We start from the raw sequence: 12,126 nt of genomic DNA, 5'->3' as shown, positions 1-12,126 counted from the left end.
AAAAAAAAAATTATATAATTCCCCAGGGGCCAACATAAAATATTCATTGTTTGAAAATAGTTCCCATTCAGTGTTATTATATGAGTTTTCAGGATCAGTCAGGGTTTCTTCTCACATAATAAGTTTAGACATAGTCCTTCAGGGAAAGGAATGTATGCGATTATAACCTTCAATTAACCATCATATCTTGGTAACAATATTTTGTAGGCTCCCAGGTGAAATAAAGCACAGCTGTTTGAATTCGTATTCCAATTCTCTGCTTCACTTTCATAAAGGAAACATTCAACATACATAATGATCTTATAAAATACGAGAAAAAGTGACAATGAAAGTCGAGGAAAAGTAGGCTGACACTTGAAGATTTTAGTTAGAGGATGTTAGAGAAATCTCTCTGCATAATGACAGTATGACATTTTATAATTTTAATTAAACAGCTTTGTAGCCATTCCAGAGAACACCTTATATAAAGATTGAATCATATGAAATTGTTCATATTCGACTATTTTTGACCTTCAAACTTGGAAATTCTATATGGTTCAATCTGATATTTTATTTTCCCAGTTAAAACTGATTCTTTCTTATCTGGGAACTATGAAATTATAACATAATAGAATAGAAGCCATTCTGTGGCATGTCATAACATAAAAAGGTGATCTGGCAGACATCTTAATAAGAAAGAAGAAATTTAAGTATGCCTACTTTTCTTCGAGGACCATCAGCAATTCTCTGTGATATGCCAGTGGTGTCAAATTTTGTTTAGATATTCATTTTTAACCATGCTTCTGATACTCTGTGGTTCTTTTCAGCCATGCAGCATTCTTCCGATTCATTTTTCTCCATTTGTGCTGTTTTTCTCTGTGATGTGAATCCATCTCTATCCATTCCATTCTATCATGCCTCCGTTTTTCGCTGCTGCTTCAGATGGCACCTAGCTGTCAGAGGTAAGCTCTAGCATAAGAGGGAAAATTGTCTTTTCTTTATGTTCAGGAAGAATCCTTTGTATAAGGTATTTCACAACCCGGTTTCTAAAATCAATATTTTCTGAACTACACTTTGAAAGGAACTTATAGGAAAAATAATTCCCCATCACCATACCCACACTAGAATGCCTCGAATGCTTTTCACACACATTGGGATGTCAGTACTTGTTACTAAGTATCTCTACTAAGATGCGCATGAAAGTACTTAGATTGTTACCTCAGCACCTCCTTCAATTGTCTGTATGGTAATACACACACTATAATACCCCAGAAATTGCTATTATTTACTTCCATCTTAACTGTAAGATTCCCGAGCCTGATTTCATCTGCCAGGCTCATGACAATTATAATAAAAAGGCAGTATTTGAATTATTCAATGTCATTATCTCTCAAAGCAGACAGTGACATTTGCAAATGTTACTGGGTTTGGCAATTTACATGGATCAAGTTTACCAGATAAGAACCAACCCTCCCCTTAACGTTGTGCTGTAGAGTCAGTGGGAATTATTTTCAAGTTGATCTCAATTCCATCTGCCAACTTAGATTAGGACTTCCTAGGACCAATAACGGATAATATTTAAGTTTTATAAGAAGTCTTTGAGAGCAGGAATTGAAATTACTCATTCAAAACACCTGGAACTTCCTAAACAAATAAGGTTTGTTTTTTTTTTTCCCCCTAAAGAAAGCAAGGCAGAATAAATAGGAAAACTCACATGGCACAATTTGATTTGTTCATTCATCTATTGTTAATCCTTACAATGCCATCTAATAGTTAAGAACAATAAAAAGATCTCTGCCCCGTACATTTGAGTTAGGCTGTTTCTCTCTTGTTAATCCTGAAGGAAACAGGGTTTATAACATTGTGCTATTTCATGTGTGTGTGTTCTTCCTGGCACTAAGCAATGAGTCCCATTGCTTTATATTGGGAATGTGTCAAAACGTGGCAGGCTAAGAATAAATTGGTTTTTAGAGACAGATGTTCCAGTCTTTTCCAGAGACAAATGAGCATATCTGAGATGTTTGGTAAAATAAACATTTAATACAAAAAAAGAATGTAGATATTTAGTCTGTATGTTATGGCACCACAACATTGATAAAGTTTAATGCAGAAAGTCATTTGACCCTTTGCAATCTCATGTCTTTCTATCCCTGTGACCTGCTACCAAATGTTGCCACCAACACAGTTGGTGATGGATTCTCATCATTAGTGTTCATCTTTCATTAATGATACATTCTCACCATTAGCATTCATCTTGTATTTTGCCTTTTAACATCAGTTAACTTTGTATGTCCTGCCAATACATCATATGCTTTGTAAAATTAAGTTTGTTCATAAATATATTTCTTATTGGAATATATTTATTAAATGATGGCTTCATTTAAGTTGTAGACAGTGAGAAAATACTTAATGGGCTAACTTACTTCAATTATCCAGTGTGACTGAGGTACCGTGGTACTCGAAAGTATGAAGCAACTAACTAAAGTATGAAGTAGCCTGAAGAGGGAAGGGTTAAGGAAGACTTCTTAGAGGAGGTAACTAAACTGAACATTAAAAGTGGGAATTTTCCACATGAAAAGGGTGTTTAAAGGCTCTGCAAGCCATGGAAACAACAAATGGAAAGATATGAGATGTCATATTTGGGAGACTATTACCAGTTTGACATTAATTTGACCCCAGAGCACTTGAGATGGGGATAGAAAGGAAAATGAACCAAATAACAAAGGTTGAGTATCTTTTTTATTTTATGATTGAAGTGATGAAGCCCAGACTAGATTATAATTGAGAAATGATGTTACATACATGTGTTTTAGAAGATAACATTACTGGACATTAGTGTCCCATTTTTAAACAACGACTTTCTATGTGCATTCTAGAAATCATCTTTTACCAAGATTTATATGAGTATAAATTAAGATGATGAAAATGCTAAAAACAAACTAGCACAGACCTGGACATCAGAGACCTGGGGTTGAATCTTTTGTCCACCCCTTCCTAGCTCTATGGTAGTGAAAAAATTATACTTAATTTTTAAAAATATCAAAATGAAGATATTATTTCTAGAGCCGAGGGTTGTTATGATAATTAAAATTTACCATAAAAATTAATTGGCATACAATTGATACCCTCCATATATTAGCCCCTTTTTTAACATTATGGATCAATGCATTATTAAGAATACTGTTGCTTAAAATGAAGAAAAACACCTCATTTTGAAAACCTGTGTTTACTAAGAAACCTTTGGTTATTAGTATAATTTTAAAAACTGGCATAAGTCAAAATACACATATATAGTAGATGTTTGTATTTTTTATGATCTGTTGACCTCTGGGAAAGTTCACACTCCCTCTTTTATTAAAAATTGTTTTTTCTTTAGCTTGTAAAGAGGTCAGTAGATATCCGATCCTTACCAGTTTTTGAGTATCAACTAAAAGTTATTATTTTTTAAAAATTTTTTCAAGCATGTCTTGACAAGATAGGACCACATTTTTATTTTCCTGAAGAAATGCTCTTGTTTTTCATTTATCAATTAAATAATTTCCTGTTTGTCAAACGTTTTCAATTAAAACCATACTTATTTATGCAGAATTTGGTCTGTTATTCATGATAAAATGGAAGGAAAAAGATTAACAACAAAATCTAGTCCGCACTTCCTGTCTTTACTTGTCAAAATGTGCTGGAGCAGTTATACTACTTGGAGCATGTGGTTGGTCACAGATAACTATTATTGGAATGAAATCACTGTTGACACCCCTGGTTAACATACAAGTAGTTCTCAAAATTGAATATGTGTTTGCTTCACATTAAAATTTTGGGTTTAAAAAATACTTCATATTTAAAAACATTAAAAGTTATTTTACTCTCATGCTGAAATCTCAGCTGCCTCTTAAATATGCAAAGAGAGTAATAAAATTACTTGAGATTCCACAAAAGGAGAAAAATAAACACAGAAACCCATTTAAAATGTCTAATTCTTCAGTATCCAGATTTGCCTCCATGGATTAATTTTCCAGATTTCCCGCTACTGAGTTATCCACGTTAATACTACCCTGGGAAATATGGCTAAACTACATCAAAACACAGAGACTAAAATAAGCTAAGAGTATATAATAATTCCCTTTAAGGTCAATTTATTGTTCATTAATTCCATATTATTCTTTCCTTAACAACCCAACTCAGGAAGCGCCTGTGGTAGCCAGAGCAGCACTTTTCCTGGAATGTGCCCGTTTCGTTCACCGTTGCAACCGCGGAAACTGGCCAGAGTGGATGAAAGGGCATCACGTGAATATCACCAAGAAAGGGCTGTCCAGAGGACGATCTCCCATTGTGGGCAACAAGCGGAACCAGAAACTGCAGTGGAATGCTGCCAAGCTTTTCTACCAATGGGGAGACGTGAGCTTTTGATTTTCTTCTATAAAAATTAGGGTGCTTGAGTAAAGTAAAGATGATTTGTGTTTATGTTTGTTGTTTCGTTTGTTTGGGAGACAATATATTGAGTATCTGTTATGTATCAGTCACTGAACAAGACTTTTTAGGGGAAAATAATCTTTAATCCTTCCAATAAACCTATGAAGTTAGACATTATTATCTCTTTTGCCTCCTTCCCTGGTCCTCTCCTTCCTGCCTGCCTATAAATGTATCTTCCCAAGATATCTTATAATTTCTTCCTGTATAATTTCCCCCAGGGTTACATTTGTTCCTGTGTTTTTAACTGTTAACTATATGGCAGTGTGGGACTGAATTCTCCATCCATTCCAGGCCCACATTGTCAACTGCATTCACTTAATACTCCATCTGACCAGAATAAAACCCTCCCCCTGTGTAAACACACCCCGAACTGCAACCCCTCCTGAACTTTCTATTCTTATTAATGCTACCACCATCATCTGAGATGACAGCTTTTAAACATATTCAAAACCTCCTTTCGTCATTGATTGTACCTCCTCCATGTCACTAATGCCCCTTTAGGTCAGATCTTCATTACTTCTCATCTGGATGACTAAAGCATTTGCCCATTTGGTCTCCTCCCCATAATCCCCATTATCTGACCCATCCAACACACTGCCAGTAAAACGATCTCCCTAGGGCCTGGCCCATCTGAAAGCAGAACATTCGTACTTATCTTCCAGCCTCCAGACTTGCCTCCTCCAATTCATTCTGCAAAACTGCTGTCAGAGTGATTAGGCTAAAATGCAAATCAGATTGTGTTTCCTGCCTATTTATAATGCTTCAGTAGCCGTCCTTTCCCTTGGGATAAAACCCAAATTGCTTAGCCTGTCATCACTGCTCTCTCCGAAACCTCTGTTCAAACATGGATGATAAAGTCAAGTGACCTAATGTATCTAAAGAACATTTACCTCAATTCTTTCTATCTAAGAGGTGTTCAATAATAAGAAGTTATTACATTAATTTTTGAAAGCAGGGTAGATCGTTTGTCTGTGAATCTCTAGGTAACTAGCACAGTGTCCCCTCGAATGAGTGATAAAGTTTCTCCCCCATTCAGAAATGATCTTCCATGATCCTTCAGAATGCAAAATGTAGTTCAGCTTCAATAACTATATGATCTAGTCCCAATTTATCATTCCAGTCTTCCTGAGCATTAGTTCCTTTCACAAAATGTGGCTTACTTGTTAGTCTCTAAGGATTTCAGTTTATTTCACTGAATATGGATCTTTTGGTACTCTCTATCTGAGATATCCACTCTTCCCCTTCCGCATTACTGAGAACACCAGTTCTTCAAAATCTGCAATGAAGAGACTTTCTATGCTTCCTTGAACTGAATCTAAACTTTCCATCTTCTAAACAAATAAACTTCTAAACTCTTTTACCACTTAATGTGTTATTTTGGTATGTTATTACCTCCCCAATAGACTGTAAGCTCGTTGAGGGGAAGAGCAAAAAACATTGACTCAGAAACTCTGTCAGTGTTTGAGTCCCAGTCCACAGCATGCTGAGTGACTCTGAGCAAGTCTTTCAACCTCTCTAACCTTCCCAGTTCCCAAACAACGATCCTTCTACATGAAGGATTATAATCTATTGGTCACATTAAGCAAAGATACTGCTATGCTAAAATAATTTATTCAACTTTGCTTATTTATGACCTAAAAAAATCACCTCACTTAATACATGTTTGATTAATGAAGAAGGGAGCAAACATGGCACTAAGACATTTTTTTAGCCTTGGAAGAGACATAGAGCTCTAAATTATTAATTAGACACTTACTATTATCTTAGACAATTTCATTTTGTAGCAACACTTTAAGTTTTATGAACTGTGGATTTAACTTAAACTGCTTATTTTCAACATCCAGGAACAATCGATACAGAATATTTCCCCTTTGAATCTCATTATTAAGTATTTTGGGTCTACTCCAGACTCATAGTGCAGTCCTCTCCTTAAAAAGAGGATCTTCAAAATAGTAACATCAGGACAGGCTTTTTGTTGAGGTGGTGGTTTTTTTTTTTATATTTTGCTTTGTTTGCGTAAAGCTTTTCAGTGGCTAAAATTTTAAGATCCTGCGATATCTTCTTAGACTCCTTTCTTTCTCATTGATGTGGTTTTTGTTACTCACTTAATTCTACAGTTTAAGGAAATCTCTTTGTTTCCAGATAGCCAAGACATTCAAACAACTTGTGTTTTTATTTAAAGAATCTGGACATATCTTTGTATGTCAGTTTCTAGTCGTGAGTCTACTTTCTTGCATGTCCAGAATTTCTAAATATTTGAAAAGAACAATACAAGAAGAAAGAAGAAAATGAGCAGTTGTTCTTACTAATGCGCAGAGCAACCAAACTGTCAAACTCCAAATTCAGGGCTTATTTTAGCTTTTTTTTTTTAACTTTTCTCCCTATGCCCGTCTTTTCCACTGTTGCATACATTGTATAATTGGAATATAAAAGAAATTAGAGGTTGTGTATTTTGTCTCTACTTATGGAAAATTCCTTTTGGTAAATCAGACAATAGTACATGATGATTCAGAATAACAGATATGAAGTATTGGTTCTATGAATATCTTGTAAAAAATCAATATTGTCCATGTGCCTTGCTATTAAAAGTAATATTTCTAATATTGATGTTGGATACTCTTCCAAAAGAATAGTTAGTATTTCTTACTAATTCATAAAGTATCGTGGAGGTGGGAAACAAAGTCTATAAAAAGCCGATTAATGCATACATAATAGCAGATATAAGTAAACTTGCAGTACCAGGATTCTTGCCAACATCCAAACTCATTAGCATGATGGTGACATTCATATAAAATAGCATAATCAGAAGCACTCTGAGCAATTATGACTTCTTATTTTTTACTGCAACAAAATCCTCCATTAAAGACTGCTTACTCCCTTATATGAGACCTAGAAAATAAATGACCTTTGAGTAAATGAAAATAATCTCACCGAGTATATGGGAAATTTTTTCTATGAGTATACAAAGCTGTTATCCAGTTCCTACAAGTCTTTGGACTAAATGACCTTGGAGATGGTGTCAATGCCTTCCATTTCTGGGTCTCCACATTGAAAAACATGATGGTAACAACACTATAAGATACAGAGGAAGCATATGCTGGAAATAATTCCCATTAATTTGTTGCTTATGTCCTCTGTAATATGAGAGCCCATTTTACAGTCTGACATACTTTGTGCTGTTTCATTCTTTTTCTCCCCATGGTAGGCAATTGGTGTCCGATTGAATGAGCTGTGCCATGGGGAAAGCGAGAGCCCAGCCAATCTGCTGGGGCTCATTTATGATGAGGAGACCAAGAGGAGACTGAGAAAGGAGGATGAGGAGGAAGACTTTTTAGATGACAGTAAGGAGACTCCCTTTACTACAAGAACCCCTGCTTGTAAGAACCTCTGCTTTAGGAGCACTTAATATTTCTCTTTCCTCTTTCATATTCTTACCACCTTCTCATGTCTCCCCACTGCACCTTTTCCCCTATTCCCTTTACATGGCAGTAGAGCATGTGCATAAAGACACACGAAGGAGAGGACAAGAACCAGAAAGGTAAAACAATAGACAGGGGCCAAGGGTTGCAGGCCATGTGGAACACCCATTGCTTTGTAGTCTCTGACTCTGTTATCCAAAGATTAGTATTAGGCTTCTCGGAAAATTTAGTTGTGGAAAATTACTGTCTCAGAAGAGGTTTGGTCAGGTTCTTGTGTTTTATTATTGCTTTTGAAGATTAAAAAAAGAAGTTAGACCAAACAATATGAAACACTTCCCAAATCACTAAAATATTGAAATATTTAATCAGAGTATATTACAGCATTTAACATGAATTGAATATTAAAAGATTCAGATTGTTAGATATATGAACGACCTATACTGTACTTATTTTACTTATTTATTAAAATTATAATCGAGTTCCATAATAGAAAAATAGAGACAAAGAGATTCCCATGCATTCCTGTCCAGCACCATTTCGTACATACATGTGTTCTATACCATACATGCTTTTGTGTATGTGTACCACTGCCTTTTATGGAGCATATGATTATGGAATTAGTATCATTATTTGATGAAGACAGGGAGCCTTCTTCCTCTTGACCTTCCCTTGTGGTTTGAAATTCAAGCTCCCCGATTATATCTTAAGGCTTATCCTTAGTTAAGTGATGCCAAATCTACTACATCATTATAGTCACGAAATATAAAAAGATGCTAAAATGTAACATTGGACAGAACTAAATAATAATCAAAGCAAACATAGTCTCTTCCACTTTCATAGCAAGGATTTTTTTTTAATTTTTTCATTATTTTGTTCTCTCTCAGCCTTTATCAAATCAGAAAATATCTGCTTGACTTAAGAAGTTATAGCTGTTGACAAAACACAAATTTCTGACACCAGTCTTTCAGCCTAATGGCAAAAGTTGCCCCAAAATCTTGTCAAGTTCACAGAAGTCTAGAATATGCTAGAATGACTCACAGAATTGGGTCTGATACATAGGAGGCCTCGAGGATTATCCAGGAGCCATGGAACCAGTTAAAGTCCTGCCAGAAGACATCCCCAAACTTCCCTGGATCTCCCAAGGGTCCTTCAGAACAGAGAGGAGCCAAAGCAACATTAGATGAATGTATCCTTATAAAGCACAATGATCTTCAATCTCTATGAGGCCACATAAGTACCATTTACCAATATGTTATGCCTGGTATATTATCCTTTCAATGAGATCAGGTATTACTCAATCTTTATTCATTGTAACAGAATATTTTGGATGATAGTTATGAGAGACTTTGGACTAATACCAATCTCATTGTCTATAGGACTGACAAGAAGAGTCTAGATAAACACCTCAAGTATAAAAGGACAGATTCATAAGTTTATACTGAATATATAGTGTTTAATTATTTTCTAAAAACTGTTTCACATCCAGGGAATTTCTAGAGTCATGTAGCCTCTATTGAACATAAAATTGGAATGTCCAATTTAATTCCATTCTCAAGTCAATACATAACTCATTTTGTATTTAAAAGATAATTTATGGTAAAGCAAATATCAGTCTGGAAATTCTAGAGGAGTTTTTCTCTTCCATTCGTAATAAGAGGCAATGTCCTCAACCACATATTACCTCTAGAGAGAAAAATAATGATTTTCATGAGGAAGCAATAGCCAGGTATCTTCAGAAAGACCATAATTTCCACCTATTGTCAATAGGTGGAAATGAAGTATATACACTATTCAATTAAGAAAGCCTAATACATGGGAAATATTTTAGAGATATTTTTAGAAATGTTGATGTGTAATGATACTGTTTGCTTGACTTGATTCATTCAAAATAGATAACTATCTTCTTTCTTTCATGAAAGACTGAACTCTATATGCCTTTGGCTTTCTTTTGTTAACACTGATAAGTAATCAGTACATTTCAGCATTATTTGTGATGACATGTGTCTTGAGAACTAATCTTGAGAATTTAAAAAGTCTCTATAAGTGTCACCTTGGCCATTATCTGCCTTCAGAGCAAAATCTGTTACTTGGTCTATAGTGAATGCCATGTTTTATTCATTCAAAGGCCAGTATTCTTTAGAGCAAAGGAGAATTTTTTGCACAATTCTAGTGTAACTATACCTTCATATGATAGGCTAACTTGTATAAATTGGATGATATAAGTGATCAAGTATGCCTTGTCTATGCTGAAACAAATCTAGGTTAGAACTGAAACCATTTCACTGTCCTCAGAACATCAAGATAAATGCCTCATAAAATGAACCAGCAGGATTTTTGTAGTTTCAGATATAGTTCACCACCATGTACACAGTCTAAATCTGATTGAATAGCAATGTGAAACTCTTACAAGACTGCTTTCTCATTTCTGTTTTTATTAAAGGCTTTCTAGTTCAGTGGAGCTGCATTTAGTTACTCTATGAGGCTGTAAAGAGATTTAGTTCTTATTAAATGCCATTTTAATACTGAGGTACTTGTTATAGAATTACAAAATGAAAAAAGAGAGGTCTATAGTAATGTACACATTATACTAAAGGGAATAGGTGAATTGAACATATATAGGTAACATTCTCATATATACTTTCATTTTGGACATGTTTAGGTAATGTTCTCATATGCAATTTAATTTTACACATGTGTAGCTATGTCCATCCAAACGTGCCTCTCTGTATTTTTTATTAGTTTGTTTACTTATGAAAGAACTCTTTCATTCTATAGGTACTGTGAACCCCTCTAAATGTGGCTGCCCCTTTGCCTTGAAGATGGCAGCGTGCCAGCTCCTCCTGGAGATTACCACCTTCCTGCGAGAGACCTTTTCTTGCCTGCCCAGACCACGCACTGAGCCTCTGGTGGTGAGTAAAGCATGCAAGTTAATAATCAGGCTACTTGGAGAAGCCAGACATGTGGCTAACTTTTCAGTATTCCTAATTTTTTCAAATGTGAGTGGCCAAATCTATCATATAATTTAAAATTCAACCAAGAGATTTTCATATATAAAAATAAAATCTCTTTCTTCTTTAAAAAAAAAAATAACTCTAAAGTTGACCTTGAAATCACTAAAGTAGCACCACTAAATAAAATGTTTGATTGGTCACTGTCAGCTATGTTAGGAATGTTTAAGAATGTGTAGATTCTTTTACTCTACAAACTGTAAGGAGTTTTATGGCCGGCATTTTCCAAAAATCTCAGATTTTTTTATATTAGCTGCTCCTAAATCCATATAGAAATGTGCTTCCAATGAGTTTTTTTTTTTATTTAATGATGGACAGAAAGACTTGTCTAAGCATTTAGCATGTAAACATCCCTAAACATATGTTTTATTCCTGCAGTATTTCTTGTGGATAGGCAGAAAAAGACACACACACACACACACACACACACACACACACACACACACACTTCTGTACCATTAGGACCTGATTTGTTTAACAGAGAATGAAAACACTGTGTCAGAGCCAGAATCTTCGCAGAGTATGTGGGAAAGGGACACACCTCAGAGCTGATTTTCCTTGGCTCTTAGTTCTCTAATAGGCACCAAGTTTCCAGTGGTTCTTTCATCATAGGCATCATCAAGCCAGAGCTGAGGAACTACATAAGTTCTTCTTTTTTTCCTTAACACAAGGCTTACAATACTCTACCAGAAAAAAAAATGTTACACAAACAGTCTATGTGCTGTCATTTAAGCGAATTTTACAGTCCACCAGCTCTCCTGCTTTTTTAACCAAACTCAGCATGAGCAAAGCCATGCCCTAATCCTGGTGGGGCCAAAAGAATTTGTGCTCTGGTATTTCTGAATAGTAATTCTCCCTCTGGTTTTATAATGTCTGGAAAGTCCATTTCCTCACACTCTAAAACATTAGATGGATACGTTCAAGTTGGAAACATGTATGGGCAAAATATATGTTTTAAAGAGAAACATATCTGCATTTGGAATGTGAAACTAACTGCATCATTTGGATATTGAAAAATGATGTTTCTCCTATTGCTCTTATTTAATTTCATGTTAACCTAGACCTTTCATTTTCTGAATTGTTACCTTCACTGTTATATGGAGGCTACTCTATAAAATCAAGTCTAGGTCACCGCTCAACAGATGCGTTAAAAGTCCAGGATGATAAAATATCTGATTTGTAGGAATCTGTCAGTGCTATTTCATCAATGTTTTATTTATACTGAAGTCTTTATAAAAGAACAGTAATATATC

General features: G+C 35.1%; 1 protein-coding gene across 2 annotated transcripts in view; it reads left to right on the top strand.

The window, feature by feature from the left end:
- UNC80 (unc-80 homolog, NALCN channel complex subunit) overlaps positions 1–12,126 on the top strand; it is a 188,215-nt gene that overhangs the window by 80,793 nt on the left and 95,296 nt on the right. For both annotated transcript variants that reach the window (XM_011369629.1, XM_011369628.1), the window contains exons 23-25: positions 4,159–4,371; positions 7,652–7,787; positions 10,641–10,774. In XM_011369629.1, the coding sequence (XP_011367931.1) occupies positions 4,159–4,371; positions 7,652–7,787; positions 10,641–10,774 (483 nt within the window). The remainder of the gene's footprint in view (positions 1–4,158; positions 4,372–7,651; positions 7,788–10,640; positions 10,775–12,126) is intronic.

The sequence above is a fragment of the Pteropus vampyrus genome, unplaced genomic scaffold (assembly GCF_000151845.1).
Source record: "Pteropus vampyrus isolate Shadow unplaced genomic scaffold, Pvam_2.0 Scaffold152, whole genome shotgun sequence".
Lineage (NCBI taxonomy): Eukaryota > Metazoa > Chordata > Mammalia > Chiroptera > Pteropodidae > Pteropus > Pteropus vampyrus.
The sequence above is the reverse complement of the archived record's forward strand: the minus strand, read 5'-3'. Positions and strand labels throughout refer to the sequence as shown.